The sequence below is a fragment of the Paroedura picta genome, chromosome 12, assembly GCF_049243985.1.
Source record: "Paroedura picta isolate Pp20150507F chromosome 12, Ppicta_v3.0, whole genome shotgun sequence".
Lineage (NCBI taxonomy): Eukaryota > Metazoa > Chordata > Lepidosauria > Squamata > Gekkonidae > Paroedura > Paroedura picta.
The window spans coordinates 5,471,433-5,490,177 of record NC_135380.1 but is presented as its reverse complement, the minus strand read 5'-3'; the positions used below and the strand labels follow the sequence as shown (position 1 = coordinate 5,490,177).

Sequence of the window (18,745 nt, the reverse complement as noted above, 5' to 3'; positions counted from 1 at the left end):
CATTTGTTTTGCTAAACTAGCAACTACAAAATGATTAATGGAGTAAACTGATGAAAAGCTTTCTCTGCCTGTCAGGTGATCACTTACGCAGGAGACCGTATCTACCCTGATTTTATTAAAGAACAAAAAGGTCGCGTTTCATTTGCCTCTAACTTCCGGGCAGGAGATGCCTCCTTGGAAATTTCTTTTCTGCAACCAAGTGATGCTGGCCTGTACACGTGCAAAGTTAAAAATGCCGGGCGTTATGAGTGGAATTCCATCACTCTGAAAGTTCTGGGTAAGAGTAGTATAAAGCTATTCAAAACAAAGACTTCGCTCTATCACAAAGTTTTCCTGGCTTCCAATTATCTCAGCAATTTCATCTGCATTTTCCTCCTCCCCAGAAAAACCTTCCAAACCTAAATGCTGGAAAGAAGGGGAAATGTCAGAAGGAAAAGAAATTACTTTACAATGTGATTCTGCCTCGGGCACAAAGCCTATAACGTATCAGTGGAAACGTATAATTGATGAGGAGGGGAAAACTGGATCCCTTCCACCCATGACACGAATCAGTAAGTCACTTCTGTTTCACAGCTATCACATTAACTAAGAAATCTACATCAGCAAAGGAGTAAACTGGACAGGAAAAGATGATTGCTTTAATGCTCTGTGCATTCACTGCCTGAAAGAAAGAGGCAGGGTACCTCTAACAGGTTGTACGCTGTGTATGCAGACTTACAGTGTCAAAACATAGGCCTCCACAGAGCCCATGATGATGAGTTATCTTTCTTCCCATAACCACCTCTCACAGGATGAAATATCTTGCACCAGGTTCCACCACAGTATAAACTTGCAACAGATCTCTCAACTAAACTATACCAACATGCAAAGTGAATAAAACTATGTTACAATATAGCAGGTGGTAAAACAGTTATCTGCTTTTATTTACTACCTTGTCTATGCCATGACCTGGATGGCCAGACTAGCTTGATCTGTAATTTATTTCTCATTGTAATTCATGTTCCCCTAATGTTCTAGACTTTTCCAATCCAGCACAAATTATGATGAATCTCACACGGTTGGATTCAGGGTCATACCAATGCACTGCCTTCAACGAAGCAGGACAGGATAGCTGTATTGTGCAGGTGACTGTGCAATGTAAGTATGTGACATTTAACACTAGGGTAATTTCAATAGGGGGTATTTAACACTAGGGTAATTTCAATTACTGGAGAACAGGAGAGATACCAAAATGCTTTGCCTTGTCATAATATTACATAATATTAAATATAAAAGGGGTATGCATTTTAACAGATGCACGAAATCTTGGCATAATTGCTGGAGCAGCCTGTGGAGCAATTGCGGTCCCCATCCTTGTCTTCATGACAGTGTGGCTGACTATCAGGAGGAAGGAAAAGAACAAATATGAAGAAGAGTCTCCAAATGAAATCAGGTAATTCCTCAATAGCCCCTCTATTTCAGTCTCTATAAACATGCTAACATCTTCATTTTCCAGAGCTAAATTTCAATTCAAAATTCAGGTGTATTGATTTTTCAGCTATGTTTCCATCTGGATTCCTACAAGGCCAGCATAATTTCATCTTGTTCACTGCAAGGTGGCAAGCCCTCAACCTTTAGGGTGAGGAGTTTCCAGGAAGTCTCTTAGGGCATGATTCAATAGACTACACCCTTCTAAAGAAAATACGAAATTTCCTTGCTTTCATTCTACTAAAAATCTATCATCTTGCACTTGACATATATTCACTGTCTGAAGTTAATCTCTTTATCCCTTACTGGTCATTAACAATTCTACATTGAAGTAAACTGTTTCTTCTGCTAAATCCCAGCTCCAATATACAAATTCCTTACTAGGGCAGAGTCTGCACTTACTTTGTTTATTCCATTGTCAATCCTGTTGAATTCAGATCGCTTTGAACTCGGATCGTCCTCTCCCCCCCCCATTGAAACAGGAATGTCTTCTGCATGTGGTTAGGGTAGTTCAGAAGGGGGGGGAGCCAAGCCTCTTTCTTTCTTTTCTTGAAGGGGGGGGGGAGAAGATCGAAAAAGGCAGAGGAGGGAGGAAAAATCCAGGGCCGATAGAAGTTGAGAGAAATTAGGAACTTCTCCTTTAAGCAAGCTTGTCACATGACCAGGTGTGGCCTATCAGAGGTTCTCTACCACGGAGCTTGGTTTCCCAATCCGGATATTGAGCATTAAAAGCGCTCTAAGATATCGCACAATAAAGGTAGGGTCACTCCGGATCAATCCTTCTTGCTGCAGAAGGAAAATTTAAATCACCCAAAATCCAAACAGAAATCATTCCGTGTAGAGGGCAGGGACTGAATCGATCTAGGGTTGGAATAAAAGCTCTGTGCAGTTTACACCTAGGTGTCATTCACCTAGCCTTTTTCCAGTGCCTTGCTTTCTATTGTCCCTGTCTCATTTCTTCCCTACATTCAGCTTCTTTGGAAACATTTCTTTTGTTCCATTGTCATTGTACCTGAAAGTCACAACACCAGATAACAAGTATTAACAATTTAGGAAGTGAACTATGATTTGGGGATCTGAAGGGGGGCGAAAGGCAGAATGCAACAATACAGTTAAGACCACAAGCAGCTAAAGCAAAAGAACTGTGTATCACTTTCTCAAAATAGAAGAGTCTGATTTGATTTAAACAAATTGATTTATAGTGCTTCTAAGTACATCCCCCACATGCAATCTATCTGGTCAGCAAATAATTTAATTTTTAAACTCCTGGTATTAACAATGCTGCATCCCTTCCAACAATTTCAAAACTCTTGCATAAAAATGAAAACCAGCATCCTTTGGGTTGTAATATGTAATTGAGTGTACAAAAGTTATGACCTTTCCACATATCATGAATTATACAGAGTTACATTTAGCAAAAAGGGATGGTGGCATAAAAATGTAATATTTAAAAAACTATATATGGAACTGCTGAATATTTGACAAAAGCACCCAGAACCTTTACAAGCTTCTAAAAAGCATCAAGAAACCCATGATACACAGATATTTCTGATTCTTATAATGTATTGGTTTAATCATGTTGCCTTTCTTGATTACAGAGAAGATGCAGAGGCACCAAAAGCCCGATTAGTCAAGCCTGGATCCTCTACTTCTGGTTCCAGAAGTTCACATTCCGGTTCCTCTTCCACAAGATCAACAGCAAACAGTGCCTCCCGCAGTCAACAGACATTGTCAACAGAGGCCACCCCTCATATAACCCCAACACAACACAGTCAAGTGCATACTGATAGCAGGGAAATTGAGCCAAAGAAAATTAACCACACCAACCTGGTGAAAACAGAAGTCACATCAGCCATGGTGCCTGCACAAAGTAGGGCTTTCCAGACAGTTTGATTACTTATCAGGTCAGATATTCAGAACTCACAGAAAACCACCAGCCATAAGCCATTAGCTTAGTTCATCTAGAAGCAACTTTCCTCCTGTATTCACTCAGTAAACACACAACATAAATCCTCACTCAGTAATTCTGCATATTCCTTTCTGAATATAGCTACAGACTTGAAAAGGGAACTCACACTGAACATTTTTGCTTCCTTTTTTTGCTATCAACTCTTAAAAAGAAATGTTGGTATTTTAAGAGCTCAAAAGTGAATCTGGTGTCAGAAACAATTTTTATGAGATACAAAAACTATAATAATCCCAACAGAACTTTTAAGGAGGCAGAGTTTGCACAGTTCTACATTAAATAAATACGTCCATAAGTGATTATGTTCTTAGTTGTGGCATCAGCTTCACTGATTAAATTATTTTGATCAACTTCAAAAGGAACTGACAGTTATTTTTCATGTAGCCTTTTGCTGAATTACATACAGAAGAAAGTTATAGCAGTACCAGAGAAATGTGTACCTTGAAAGAATACCAAGAATTAAGTTTTTTCTATTAAATGAAGGAAATTTCTTTGAACACGGACAGTACACTAGATACATATTTAAAAAAAAAAGTATGATCAGTACGATCAAATTACATTTGTCCTTTGTCTCAGAAATGCCCTTCCACTGAAGTTAAAGAAGTTGTTTATATTTTAATGGACTACTAGGACAAGATCAAAAGCATCTTGTTTTAAGTCATCAGCAGGTAATCTCTTACAGGAAAATCTCCAGTATGACATGATACAATATATATATATATATGTAAACTGGTTTGAACCTTTTGACCATGGAGTAACCCCTGAAGTGGAGGACAGGAAGGCCTGGAGGATCATTGTCCATGGGGTCACGATGGGTCGGACATGACTTGGCACCTAACAACAAAAACTGGTTTGATTTAAAGTGTTTACCATCCTGGACCTGTTGTACCATGGTAATATTCAGAATATTCTTAAGTACTGGGGAACTGTCATTATCAGTAAGAAGACAGTTAACTAGGACTGGCCTATGGTTGCTTAAGCTGGCAGGGGCTCATGGGAATTGTAGTCCATGAACATCTGGAGGACCACAGGTTGACTACCCCAAGGGATACTAGTAGACCTCTAATGGCTGCTTAGGATGCATTAGCGGATCATTGTCAATAACTGGTCAGTGAAAAGTTAAAGTAATTTACTTAATCTGAAATATGAAAGTGATTTTTTAAAGGAAAGTAGAGGGGTCTAAATAGGGAAATACCTGAAGTATGGAAAGACTTATGATCCATTATTATTACAACTGAGTATGCATGATTATATAAACTACATTTCCTTGTTCTCAACCAAGGATGCAATTGAAAAGTTAACATAGTGAAGACCAAATCCAAGGCCTACGGGCAACTGAGACATGTAACCTTTGGACAGAAATGTATCAAGTAAAAATGTTATGATTTATCACAAGCTATTTTCAGCAAATTCTAACTAGGAAGCTGTCTAGCACACGGGTTGGTATCAATTGAACCACTCTAAATTAGGTCTACATTAGGTCTACTGCTAGGAACTTTCCGCACAACATAATCCTCAATATGTATAACAAACCCTTTGCCACTACAGTTGGGATTAGATTCACCAGCCAAATACCACTACTCAAGAAAGCATTCCATGATATTATAGGTAAAAAATAAAATTCACAAATATTAAAGAAGAAAAAATTAGCATTATAAATACATGGTAGCAACAAGATTGTTTCAAGACATCAAGAATTCGCTTTTTAAAAGGAATGCAAGTGCAATGGCTTTTGAAATCAATATGGTACTAAAAGCTACTTCAGAAGGGAAACTAAACTCATTTTATGAGATACCAAACTTTGTTTTGTAAAATACTGTATTTAAAGCTTTTAGTGTTATCTGGCATTCCCATTACTATTTAGTGTGGTTGCATACATTTTCTCTTATTTTAGTTCCTGATGGGTAAACTTACAGTGCCATCCAAAGTAGATTTACACCCTTCTAACAAAGTCCTACAGGGTGTAACCCTACTTAGGATGTTACTGGGTTACTTCTCTTCTATCTTCTATTACTGTTGTATTTGTGCTCAGAATGAGCAATACAAAAGGAAAGCAAATATTATAGATTCCTTTGAATCAACAATTGTTGTTGTTTTTAAATAAAGATACTGCTGTACAAAAACTGCAGTTTAAAGAAATCTTAGAACTGAGTCTTAATTTTACTATGTAACTGGTATTCCCAGCTAGATCATTGTAAATTTTTGTCCTTTTCACTCAGTGATACCCAACTCCTTAAAACCTCTATTGAATTAATTTTCCCACACTGATGTTACAATCTAAAAAATTATTTGAAGCTGGGAACAAAAGAGGAGCAGAGAGAAAGGATGTGAAAATCGGGAGAAACTGCCTCTACTTAGCTTGGGAGACATATAGACTCTTTGATTTTGTGAGATGTGAGAACAGGAAGAGAGGAGATCTTCCATTTCCTGGATACAGGTGAGGACATCCTGGAAATCCGTACTGTCCTAAAAACACAAAACACATCTATACTTTAAAAATTGAGTATTTCATTCTGGTATAACCTTTCCTAGAATAAAGAACATTTTATCACCTTACTATTCAAAGTTAACAGAAATGTATATGGTATCGTCAAGGACTAGGAAATGCAAGGAGAACCAGCAGGAGGTTTGTGACATTTCTTTGTGAAACTGGCTTGCTTAATTTTTATAAGCCACTCCCAACAGCAGTTGTTATTACCGTACTACTATATATTGCATAACAATAGGCTTTCAGCATAAACAGATTAGACAGGAAAAATAGCAAAGAGAGGCTACAACAAAACAAAAGATACTAAATGTACACATCTCCAAGGAACACGCTAGATTTGATAAGCAACAAAAACACATTTCTGCTAGGAAAAAATAACTCTAAGAAATAAATCCCATGGGGCCTTGTTAGCAGTGATAAGCAATGTTTATATAAACCAACAGCAAACACATTCTTATTTTTAAACGAAACCCTGTAGGGACAAAGGTTCCTATAAAAAACATTAAAAGATTCCTCCAGTGCCTAAAAGAGAAATAACATGAATTTCTTCATCCCGTAGTCTACACAAACAAAAATAAGTTGTATGTTATGCATAAAAGGAAGTCAGATGAATTAAATTCCTACATAAATGGCAAACTGGAACAGAAGGGAAAAGCACGTAAAAGCAGTGCTGTAAATGAAGACAATAGTTTCTTTCACTAGTCTATGATGAAACAATTATGACTTTGCAAAAGCCCCAGAGATATGTAGCAAGGTGTAGAAAGTAGGGAGCCCAAAAGGTATCTTTTCCAATTGTTTTTACATGCCAACAGTAGTAAAAAGCATAGCCTATGTTACCCATTATTAAAAAAAAATAATGCAAAAATATCTCTTTACTGCCCCTCCCAACACAAACATGTTTCAGACCCTTTTGCTAAATGTATCTATTCTAAAACATGTGGCAAGGCTTCGACATCTTATAGGATGCTTATGAAAATCCATGAGATAGCAGTGAAGGTGGCGAAACTAGATTTTTATGCCGCCTCCATTGCATCTGCCAGCTCTCGCCCAGTTCAATTATTTAGGGTAATTAGATCCTGATCAGCCCACATGAAGGGTGCTCATATAGTAGCTAGTTGGAGATTAGCTGTGAAGCATTTGCAATCTATTTCACTAGTAAGATCTCATCAGTACTCTGTGACCTGCCCCCAACAATTAATACAGTAAATGGACTGAAGGCTCAGCTGCCTCCATAGAGGATTTTTGCCAGTTTCAAGTGTCTTGTGGAGACATAGAAAAGCTGCTAGCTTCAGTGAGGCCCACTACTTGTCCGCCAGATCCCTACCCCTCATGGCTCCTAAAACGAGGAATGGGAAGATAGGACTGCTCCAGGAACCAGTAAAGCTGTCCTTGTACACCAGAGCCTTCCCAGATGGCCTGAAAGCGGCCGTGGTCTGTCCCTTGCTGAAGAAACCATCGTTGCATCCACGGGACCTGACCAACTGCCACGCCATCTCACATCTTGCATTTCTGGGAAAGGTGACTGAATGGGCTGCTGCAGACCAATACCTAGCCTTCTTGAATTAAGTGTTGGATCCATTCCGATCTGGCGTCTGAACTGGCCATAGAGTGAAAGATGATCTCCAGACAGTTGAACTGGGATGGGTCAGTACTACTTGTGTTGCTAGATCTCATGGCAGCGTTCTGATATGATAGAGTATGAGCTGTTTGCTTGCCGCCTTGTAAACATGGGGACAGCCCTTCAATTGCTGACCTTTCTCCACAAGCGAGGACAGAAGGCCGCCATTGGGGAGAAGCAATCACACTGGCATCAATTGCAATATGGGGTTCAGCAGGGTGCAATCGTCTTCCTGGCATTATTTATGTGCCCTAGCCCAACTGGTTCAGAAGTTTGGGCTAGGGGCCATCAATATGCTGATGACACCCTTCCTCTATCTCCTGATTATTGGCCAAATACCCCTCTAAGCTCACTGGCCTAGTGCCTGGAGGTCATGGTGGAGTGGGTCAAAGCAAGTCGCCTAAAAATGAGTCCTTCAAAGACGGAGGTCCTGTGGCTAGGGAGGAATGGGCCAAATCAGGAAGCGCACCCCCCCCCCCAGACTGGATGGTGTGAAACTTACAACTGCACAGATTGCCAGGAACCTGAGTGTGATTTTTGATGCCTCCTTTTCTATGGAGGCTCAAGTAATAAGGATAGCACAGCTGGCATTTTTTCATCTTCAACAAGCTAAGCTACTAGCACCCTATCTGGCCCGTGAGCACCTACCTACGGTGATCCACACAACAGTCAATTCCAGACTTGACTACTGTAACTTGCTCTATGTGGGCCTTCCCTTGTTCCTGATCCAGAAATTACAGCTGGTCCAGAATGCAGCTTCCTGAGTTCTCACACAAACACCTTTGAAAGCCCATTTAAGGCCAGTCCTCCAGCAACTACACTGGCTCCCAACTGAATTCCAGATCCGGGTCAAGGTATTGGTATTGACCTTGAAGGCCATATGCAGTCCAGGCCCTGCATATCTGAGACTCCCTCTCCAAGTACATCCTCCGAAGCAATGCCAACCAGAAGAGGATCCCAAGCCCTAAGGAAGTATGCTTGGCTTTGACCAGGACCAGGGCCTTTGCAACCCTGGCCTGTGCTTGGTAGGATAAACTCCCAGATAAGATCTGGTCCTGACAGAACATACCAAGTTCCACAGGGCCTGCAAGATGAAGCTCTTCCACTAAACTTATGGTTGAGACCAGCGGTAAATCTCTCAGTCCACCCTTGGACCTCCCTCATCGCTTCCCTTATTCTGTGATGGGGTCATCTCAAGAAAACTGGTTTACTCATAAGTGGTTTTAAATTATATTTTATTAATATGTGGTCATTTATGATAATTACAATGATGTTTTTAATACTTGTACACCACCCCAAGACAACTGGTTTGAGAAGGGCAGAATAATTTGTAATAATTATTAATATGTGGAGTAGCCAATTCCAAGTTAGAAGAAAGCCTCATAAGACTTGTAAAAAGGGAGACAGCAACTGGATGTAGTGAAACCACGTAGTTCAAAAAATGGATTCCCTACAATGTTGAGAATGCAAGAACTTATTTTGATAGGGAAAAATTCTTTGTTGAAAACACTATCCATGATATCTTTTCTGCTCTAAATGCTAAATATTTTTAAGGACACTGGACTTCTAGGACACCAGAGATGTACATATAAACTACAGAAATATAGGCAATGGTGTATTTTTAAAATCTCTACACATAGGTTGATCCCATTTCTCTGCACTTTGCCCAATTATTAAGATTAATAATAATCTCCTCTAAAAAGAGGATTTCTGTTGCATCATTATGCAAAGGTCAGCAATGTCAGGGAAAACCTGAAGCCTGCCCTGCAGAACTGGTTTTAATTGCCAGGTCCACACCCTGTGAAAGAAGATCACGAGCCCTTAAGAAAGTCAGATTAGTCATCACATATCTGGATTATGGGAAAGCAGGAGCTTATTTATTTTAAAAAAGTGACTTCAAGGCAGGGCAAAACCTTTGAACTTCTCATCCTATACCTGACTAAGATGTATTTTCAAGTAAAGACAGGGAAGAGCTGGAAGCTAATGGGCACTGACTCACAGGACTCACCTACACAGCACTAGAACTTTCCTTCAACCATGTCAAATGGCGTTTGGGCGTGCACAAAGCCACTTTCTCCACCAGAGCAAGAAAAAAGCCATGGCCAGGTGGAGTTTGAAAACGAGGCCTGCAGCTCTGCTAAAAAGTGACAGGCCTTATGTAGGTAGTACTGGCCTAACACACAGGGCTGAGGTTCGTGCACAGGATTATTTTAAGGGGGGGGGGAGAATACAATTCATTCCAGAATCTTTGTGAAACTAATTAGTTTTTTCACTTTTTCTTGAATTGTAGTACTTTCCCCTATTATTTCTCTGTATCCTGCCACTGTTAACACGCCTGCACTGATTTAATGGGCAATTTCTAACATTTCCCCCCCTCCCGCGTGCACAGCCTTGCATGGCTTTAAAACCCCGCCGGGATCGGGTGACTCTGAACCCATCCCCCACACTCTCTCCGCCTCGCCTACCTCACAGGGCCGTTGTTTTAGAATTAGAACAGGGGCTTTGCGCGGCCCACCGCGACCTGCTTGCAGACAAGCTGACACAAAGTAGGCGACAACGGCTTGGGACTGAGGAGGAAGAGTGGATTAATGTCCCATCCTGTGAGGTAAACACTCGACCTCTAATCAAGGCAAGGCTCCCTGTGTGAACCGCACGTCCTCATTTAACCCTCCCCCCCCCCGTTTGGCGGGGGGCCAGCACCCTGCGGCAACCCGGCTTCTTTGTCCGCCATTTTACATCCGCCTCCCTGCTTTTTCCTTCCCTTCAGAAGGCGGCAATTCTCAACCCCTCCCCCTCCCTGAGGTAACCAGAGACCTGATTGGCCAGTCGCCCCGCGCGTTCCCAAGACCCCGCGCTCTCATTGGTCAGTCTTCCCTTCTCACGTTCGACTTCTTTCCTAGCGCGCGCGGGCGCGCGCTCGTTTTCTCCCCCGTCCCCGGCCACCTATCGAGCGTTATTCAAATTTCGACCCCAATTCCCTGCTCCGATTGGCCGTGCCCCAGGCTTCCTCCCGCACATTCCGACCCCCACTCTGGTTATCCTCGTTCTTTCTATGCAAATATCCGCCGACCAAAGCAATCCCATTGGTTGGCGGCGGCGGTCTCCTCTCTTCTTCCCCGCCCCGCTCGCTCTTTCTTCGGGAGGGATGAAAGTTCTAGAACAAAAAGGGAGGGGGGAGGAGGAAGGGAAAAGAAGCCGGCCGGCGAGCGCGTTGACTCACTCGCCTTCCCTCCCTCCGACTCAAGTTCCGTTTATTACGCCAGACAAGTCGCACGGACAGCCTGCTCGCTGATTGGCTGGCAGAGGAAGCAGGGCGGGGAGAAGGAAGAAAGGCGGCGCGTCCGATTGGCCCAGGGGCCGGAAAGGGGCGTGGCTATTCTGGAAGGTTCTAAAGGGCTATATAAGGGCCGCCGGCCGCTGGAGAAGCCGCTTTCATTCGGCGTTCCGCGTGGTCGTTGCTTCTCCAGGTCTCCTCGGCGGACTTGAGCAGGTAATGCCTTCGGGCGGCCTTGTCCCCGCATCCCCTTTCCCTGCTGGCTGCCTTAATCGATGAGCCCCGATTTTAATTCCTGCTTGATTGCTGTGGGAGAGGGGCCATTGGTCCAGGGGAGGCTTTTAAATGCTCTGCCCGGGCTACATTTCCTCCTCCCCCGCTCAGCGAAAGTGGCTGGATCCTAATGGGCCACGTTAAACCTTTTAAGGATCCTTTGGCCCAGCTGTAACTTACAACTAGGCTTTTCCTCGCAGTCTTTCCGCACTACTCCGGCTCAAATCGGGTGGGGGGTGGTGGTGGCTTAAAATCATATTTGCCTGGGTGGGGAGAGGCGAACTGCCATTTGCCTTGGGTGCGCAGGCAGGTTTAAGGCCAGCGCCTTTTGCTTCGAGTCATTAGCGCTGGTTTTCTGCGATACGGGCGGGAGTGGCGATCCCTAAACCGCGGGCCTCGGCTGCTGTCAAGTCGCGACCTCTTAATTCGAAGGGCGGTGCTTTAATCCAACGCGGCTGTTCCCGGACGCCTGCTGCCGAGGGCTCGCCCCGTTTGTGATGGGGATTTTTCCAAACGAGGCTCGCGGTCGATCTCCCCCCCCCCTCTGCAGCGGCTTCCTCGCCCATTCCCCAGAAATGGCCGCCTGCAGCGGGGGGGGGGGGCGGAGAGTCGCTGGGAGCCGAGGAGAGGCTTGCAACCGCGCGCCGGCTGAGGAACCTTCTTCCCTGACCTTCAAGGCAAAGCGGCGTGGGCGGGAGCGCGGAGGAAGCTGCGGTCTCCTTTGCAGAGCCGCCTCCTTTCTTCTCCCACGTGCTCAGCAGCGCGCTCTGCCGGTTCCGGGCGGGACCGGAGCACGTGGCTCGGGAGGGCTCCGCCCCCTTGCGGCCGTTTCTGCTCCCCGCCCCGCCAAAGCTTCCCAGAAGCCATCTAGTGGAACGCCGCGTGGCATGCTGGGAGTAGTCATTCAATCCGATCCCTTTGTGGTGTCCCACGTGGCCCGGCGGTCTCTTCCGGCCGGGCCACGTGGTGCCTATTTCAAGGTCGGCCTGATCTTGGGTTCCACTTAGCGGGTTGAAACGCATGGGTTACTGAACTGCTTAGAGTGTGTTTTGCTGTGAGTGCTTGATCACCCATTTTTTAGGTTGGCAGCAAACTAGCACTTTACCCAAACCTAGGATTGTGTGTTTTTTTTTAAGGTTATAGCCTGTTAAATTCTCAGTGATGTTCCCATATGGGCTGTTACGCTATTTTAATCCCATCTTTCAACATTAAAGCTATTTAGTAATCATCATAATATATAATCAGTTGCATATTTTAGCTGTTTGAAAATTGTCATCTTATCTTATTGCATTGCAAGATAAAAGTAGTATTTGTCAATGTGTGCTTGTTTGGCAACAGTTACAACCAAGTTGGCTAATCTTCAGGCTCTTGTCTTGTTTGCAGCTACAATGTCTAAGGGACCATCTGTCGGGATTGATCTTGGCACCACATATTCCTGTGTTGGTGTCTTCCAACATGGCAAAGTGGAAATCATTGCCAATGACCAGGGTAACAGAACCACTCCAAGCTACGTTGCCTTCACCGATACAGAAAGGCTTATTGGTGATGCTGCGAAGAACCAAGTGGCAATGAACCCCACTAACACAGTCTTTGGTAAGAAAATGTGATATTTTCAGTTACTTAGTGTATGAAACGCTACAGCTCTGGGTTTTGTGGGTCTGCTCTACTTTTGTGTTCTACTGAGATGAACCTCCTCAGTAATAACGGGATGCAGATGAATAAGACACAAAAGCCCAATGCAACATATATTTTGGATACTATTAATTTAGTTACAGTTTTTACACCTTTTTGTTATTTAACACAAATACTGTTTTACCATTTGAAAACCTGCTATATACAGTTTGGGAAATGTTTCTACATCTTTATCTTTACCATATAACTGTGTGGTAGCTACATTCATGATATATCCCCTAATGAAGTCTTATTTTGCCCAAGTCATAAATTATAGCTGCTCAACTACACCTTATTTCTGAGTAATAATTGTGCTGTTATAGTAATGCTAGTTAGTGTAATGCTTCTGTGCACCTAAATGGGAAGGTGTCTTGCGATATTTTAAAAACTAATGGATTTACAGAAGCTTTCATCAATGCTCTGGTATTTTGATAAGACATAACTGATTTGGAGCTCAAATTCTCTTTACAGACGCAAAGCGCCTGATTGGTCGCAGGTTTGATGATTCTGTTGTCCAATCTGATATGAAGCACTGGCCTTTCACTGTCGTGAATGATGCAGGCAGACCGAAAGTCCAGGTGGAGTATAAAGGAGAGACAAAAAGCTTTTACCCAGAAGAAATATCTTCCATGGTGCTAACCAAAATGAAGGAGATTGCTGAAGCATACCTGGGAAAGGTGAGGCATCAAATGTCTAGTTGTAACAAAAGTTCTAGCTGTAGAGTTGAGGTAGAACATCTTGTGAAACTCGTACTTGGTTCTCAGCCCAGTATTGCTCGATGTTAGTGCCTTGGAGCAGGGGTAGTCAACCTGTGGCCCTCCAGATGTTCATGGACTACAGTTCCCAGGAGCCCCTGCCAGCATTTTCTGGCAGGGGCTCATGGGAACTGTAGTCCATGAACATCTGGAGGGCCACAGGTTGACTACCCCTGCCTTGGAGTATCAACAGTGGGAGGGCTTCTGTAGTTCTGGGCCTGCTGGTGGGGGGGGCCTCTTGATGGCACCTGGGTTTTGGCCTCTGTGACAGTGTTGGACTAGATGGACCACAGGCACGATCCAACGTGGCTTCTCTAATGTTAATTTTTTCTTCTTTTTTTAGACTGTTACAAATGCAGTGGTTACAGTCCCAGCTTACTTCAATGACTCCCAACGCCAGGCTACAAAAGATGCCGGAACCATTGCAGGTCTCAATGTGCTCCGGATCATCAATGAGCCGACTGCTGCTGCTATAGCTTATGGGCTGGATAAAAAAGTGAGTAACGGAGGACAAAGCAAGCGGGGGCGAGGTAGAGAGAGGCTTTAGTAGCCCTGCCCGATCTTTGACTTCATAGCTCAACTGCCTCTTTAATAACCTTTTCTAGGTTGGTGCTGAGCGAAACGTCCTGATCTTTGACCTTGGGGGTGGCACTTTCGATGTGTCCATCCTCACCATCGAGGACGGCATCTTTGAAGTGAAGTCCACGGCAGGCGACACCCATTTGGGTGGGGAAGACTTTGACAACCGAATGGTCAATCATTTCATTGCCGAATTCAAGCGCAAACACAAGAAGGACATCAGCGAAAACAAGCGAGCGGTGCGCAGACTGCGCACTGCCTGCGAACGCGCCAAGCGCACCCTGTCCTCCAGCACCCAGGCCAGCATTGAGATCGATTCCCTGTACGAGGGCATTGACTTCTATACCTCAATCACCCGAGCTCGGTTTGAAGAGCTGAACGCCGACCTCTTCCGCGGCACTCTGGATCCCGTGGAGAAGGCCCTGCGGGATGCCAAGCTAGACAAATCTCAGGTGCACGATATTGTACTGGTTGGCGGGTCCACCCGAATCCCCAAGATCCAGAAGCTCCTTCAGGATTTCTTCAATGGCAAGGAACTGAACAAGAGCATCAATCCTGACGAAGCTGTAGCTTATGGGGCAGGTAATTAAAACAGTTAAGCTTATAACAAGCTTGAAAGCTCTATTATTGTCACTTAACAGCTTAAGCAGGCAGGCAGCTTTTGTAAGAGACATGAGAGTCCTGTTGCTTCTACACCTGACCTAACATCAAGTCAAAAAGCCTTTGGTAGACGTTCATTATAAATCTGGTCAGGATGCATGGCATTGAGAAATAAAGCACGTGTGGAGGAGGAAAAACAATTAACCAGAGTTGTTTACAAATCAGGTTGCAGAGTTCTGGGAGAGCTAGGGTAAACCTACGTACTTGATTCACAATAGGAAGGTTCTGTAAACTTTTGTTAAAGCTGTTTCTTATTTACAAGAATCAAATAAAACTGGAAGGCTACAAGCGGTTCACCTGTGCTAAGCCAATTTCTCATGCCTGTTCTTTGTCTTGTTTCTAGCTGTTCAAGCTGCAATTTTGTCTGGGGACAAATCTGAGAATGTGCAAGACCTGCTCTTGCTGGATGTCACTCCTCTCTCATTGGGCATTGAAACAGCCGGCGGCGTCATGACTGTGCTGATCAAGCGCAACACCACAATCCCTACCAAGCAAACCCAGACATTCACAACATACTCTGACAACCAGCCAGGAGTACTGATACAGGTACGGGCGTCATATCTCTCTTAGGAGCATGTAGCTAAACTTTTAAAAAGTCCAAGAGCTCTGTATCTTGGGCACATCTGTAAAAAATCTCAAGCTTCAGGGATCTTCCTTATCCAAGCAGACTCATGAGTTGTGCTGCTTAAAAAGTTCTGTCAATTTGTACGTTGTCAGCTAACTTTATAAAGGCTAGACTAAGTCTTACTTGGCCGCAATGATGAAGATGACTCCAAAACCATTCGTAGTTTCCACCAGAGGTCGAAAGACCTGTGTTGGCCTAAAGCACCTTCCTTGGATGTCTGAGCGACCATCTTGTCTTCTGTGATTTGTTTTCCTAAAAGGTTGTAAAAACGCCCTTTGGAAGCTAATAATTCTGTGGCTTGTAACTTGTAGGTTTATGAAGGAGAGCGAGCAATGACCAAGGACAATAACTTGCTGGGCAAGTTTGAATTGACCGGCATTCCTCCTGCCCCAAGGGGCGTACCTCAAATTGAAGTAACGTTTGATATTGATGCCAATGGTATCCTTAATGTGTCTGCGGTGGACAAGAGCACCGGAAAGGAGAACAAGATCACAATTACCAATGACAAAGGTAAGCCTTTGCCAAGACCCCACCTGCTTACGTATGTGTATCGGACCTTTATTGGCATTGTGCAGAAAAGAGTCCAGTTTGACAAGACACGGTGCACATAATTTCTAAACCTAAATGCGGGCTGTGATCAAAATTCTGAAAGTTTTCAAATAATCCATGCCTTGTTTCTACATTCATCTTAAAAGAGCCAGCTTTGGTGTGTGATGGTTAAGAGTGATGGCCACTGATGTAAGGAACTGGGCTTGATTCCCCACTCTTCCTCCACATGCCAGTCCCAGTTCTCAGAGCTGTCAGCCTCACCTGGTTCACAGGGTGTCTGTTGCAGAGAAAAGTGAAGGAAGGTGATTGTAGGCCATTTTGAGACTTCTCCAGGTAGTGAAAAGCAGGATACAAAAAAAAAAACAGCTCTTAATTTAGAGCAGGAGGAGTTTGTCATTGGCTTTTATCTATGTAAAAACATAAGAGCCTCGTTGAATTGGGTCAGTGGTCCACCTAGATCAGGCCTTCTTAACCTTTTTTTTACTGTTGAGAAAGCTCCTTCAGTCTTCAAGAAACACCAGAAGTGACATGTAGGATATGGTTGGGAAGTATAGCTGTGTACATACTCAGAGCCCTTTCCCTTCCTCCCCCCCCTCCCCCCGGGCCATCATTGCTGATTTTGGGGGAAGGGATATGTTAACATAAACACTGTTGATAATGACCGTACATGGTTAAACAGATTTTAATTAAAATATATAAAAACGTAACCCTCACCCATTCAGGAAATCTTTCAATGGCTGTTAAGAAGCCATCTACACCAACAATCCTTTCTTGCATAGCAAATCAACCAGTTCCTCTGGATGTCCATTAATAGGGCATAGAGGCTGAAACTGCCTCCTGGCACTGGCTCTTGGGCTGACTGCCTCTGAATATGCAGGTTTCCCTTAGTCACCACAGGTGTTTGGCCACTGATAATCCTGTTGATCAATTTTTATGGGTGTAGGAGCAGCATTGGTGTATGTTTGAACCGAAGACTACATTGAGCACTTTTCTCCCTTTGCAGGCCGTCTTAGCAAGGAAGATATTGAGCGCATGGTCCAGGAAGCAGAAAAATACAAAGCTGAAGATGAAAAGCAGCGGGACAAAGTGTCCTCCAAGAACTCTCTGGAGTCTTACGCTTTCAATATGAAGGCAACAGTCGAAGATGAGAAGCTTCAAGGGAAGATCAGTGATGAAGACAAGCAGAAGATCTTGGATAAATGCAATGAAATAATCAACTGGCTGGACAAGAATCAGGTGTGTGTTGTGCCAAGCATGACCTTGGGCGGCAATAGTTAAGCAGGGAGAACAGATTGTTGTTTGAATTTATTTCCTGCCGTTCTCTGTGAAGCCATAGCGGGTTACAAGATAAAAAACACAAGTCCACTAAAAACAACAATTGGAGAAATACTAACTTCAATAATTCTAATAAATACTATAGTTCTATATTCTCCCTGCTTAACTGCAAGGGGGGTGTTTCTGGCAACAATGGGGCCTCAGCCAAAATGGGTATCATGGTAAATGGGTATCAGGTACTATAATGGGTATCGGGTACCATAAATAAGAAATAAACAGCTGATACCCCCAGCAGAGCTTCTCTTAGAAATCAAACTCCTTGCCTTTTACTTGGCACTGAAGCATCGTGGCATGGTCGCAATGATGAAGGCGATTCCAAAACCATTCGTAGTTTCCACCAGAGGTCGAAAGACCTGTGTTGGCTTAAAGTACCTTCCTTGGATGTCTGAGCGACCATTTTATCACTGTCTTCATGCTTGCTGACTTGCAGGCACATTTTAATTTGCCCTTACCTTACGTTTCTTTTCATGGGGGTTCAAAGTGGATTGCAGTATTTCAAATTAATAACGCACAGGGACGCCAACTGAGGCAGGAGTAGAAAACTTGCAACTTCTAGAGAAGGTTTTCCTCCTATTGGCGTTTCAACACAAGCTATAGTAGACCTAGATGCTTGAGTATGCTTCTTTGGGGACTTGCACAGTGTTCTGTTAGTTCTTGGGTGGCACTTTTTAAAAAGGTCTGGAGATGTTTCAACCTGCCACATTTGATATTTTTGGTGTGCTTTTTTGTCCAGTTTTGGGTTGAGAATTCCTTGAACCTGACCTGCCAAATACAACTGTTAATTTGTTCCTCTTTATTTTATTGCAGACTGCTGAGAAGGAAGAATTTGAACACCAGCAGAAAGAGCTGGAGAAGGTCTGCAATCCTATCATAACCAAGCTGTACCAGAGTGCGGGTGGGATGCCTGGAGGCATGCCCGGTGGCTTCCCTGGCGGCGGAGCACCCCCCTCTGGAGGAGCATCTTCCGGACCAACCATCGAGGAGGTTGACTAAGCGCTAGAGAGGACATTCCGCGGAGCACCTACAGGGCTGCAGGGACTCAATCAAGGGCATTCTTCATACTTTGAACATGTGCACAGGGAGGGGAAGGCAAAAACTTTGCACTTTACCAGTACTGTAAAAAACATGAAAATGCAACTTGAATTCAATAAACAAACCTATTTAATTGGCAACATTTAAAGATGATGTGATTCTTTTTCTCTTCCTTGCAATCTTAGGCTCCAAGGGTGTAAATTGACCTCTGGCTTGATATCAAACAGCTTAAAGGGCTTAACATATTCAGCTAGAGGACAATAATCTTCAGGCCCCGCCTTTAAACTACATGCCAAATAATACGACATCTACATAGAGAAATAAAGGGATGTGTCATTGTTTTAACTTCAGTGGATTATGAAATAATAGTGGGGCCAGTATACAACCCTGTCTCACCTAAAAATTGGGTTTTGTTAAATGACCTGATCCTGAGGGTGATCCTGAGGCTCTAGT

The 18,745-nt window shown here is 43.7% G+C and overlaps 2 protein-coding genes and 2 non-coding genes across 4 annotated transcripts in view; all 4 read left to right on the top strand.

The window, feature by feature from the left end:
• The window catches only part of CLMP (CXADR like cell adhesion molecule), a 44,025-nt gene extending 38,453 nt beyond the window's left edge, over positions 1-5,572 (top strand). The window contains exons 3-7 of the mRNA XM_077306587.1: positions 76-277; positions 384-551; positions 1,018-1,137; positions 1,294-1,432; positions 3,066-5,572. Coding sequence (XP_077162702.1) covers positions 76-277; positions 384-551; positions 1,018-1,137; positions 1,294-1,432; positions 3,066-3,360 — 924 coding nt within the window. The 3' untranslated portion in view covers positions 3,361-5,572. The remainder of the gene's footprint in view (positions 1-75; positions 278-383; positions 552-1,017; positions 1,138-1,293; positions 1,433-3,065) is intronic.
• Positions 5,573-10,850: 5,278 nt separating this feature from the next.
• Positions 10,851-18,432, top strand: HSPA8 (heat shock protein family A (Hsp70) member 8). The gene is made up of 9 exons (XM_077306585.1): positions 10,851-11,029; positions 12,470-12,679; positions 13,229-13,434; positions 13,856-14,008; positions 14,118-14,673; positions 15,095-15,297; positions 15,688-15,886; positions 16,929-17,161; positions 18,068-18,432. The coding sequence occupies exons 2-9, from the start codon at positions 12,475-12,477 to the stop codon at positions 18,251-18,253; spliced, it is 1,941 nt and encodes a 646-aa protein (XP_077162700.1). The 5' UTR covers positions 10,851-11,029; positions 12,470-12,474; the 3' UTR covers positions 18,254-18,432.
• Positions 15,504-15,601, top strand: LOC143822249 (small nucleolar RNA SNORD14). The gene has a single exon (XR_013226104.1). It is a non-coding gene; the product is annotated as a small nucleolar RNA SNORD14 (small nucleolar RNA).
• On the top strand, positions 17,556-17,653 carry LOC143822248 (small nucleolar RNA SNORD14). Its single transcript, XR_013226103.1, has one exon. It is a non-coding gene; the product is annotated as a small nucleolar RNA SNORD14 (small nucleolar RNA).
• Positions 18,433-18,745: the final 313 nt, after the last annotated feature.

Bases quoted from the DNA above. Each gene is read 5' to 3' on its own strand.
- HSPA8 (XM_077306585.1), top strand. From the start codon at position 12,475: ATGTCTAAGGGACCATCTGTCGGGATTGATCTTGGCACCACATATTCC. The intron at 12,680-13,228 runs GTAAGAAAATGT...TTCTCTTTACAG, and splicing joins CCCCACTAACACAGTCTTTG to ACGCAAAGCGCCTGATTGGT. The intron at 14,674-15,094 runs GTAATTAAAACA...TCTTGTTTCTAG, and splicing joins AGCTGTAGCTTATGGGGCAG to CTGTTCAAGCTGCAATTTTG.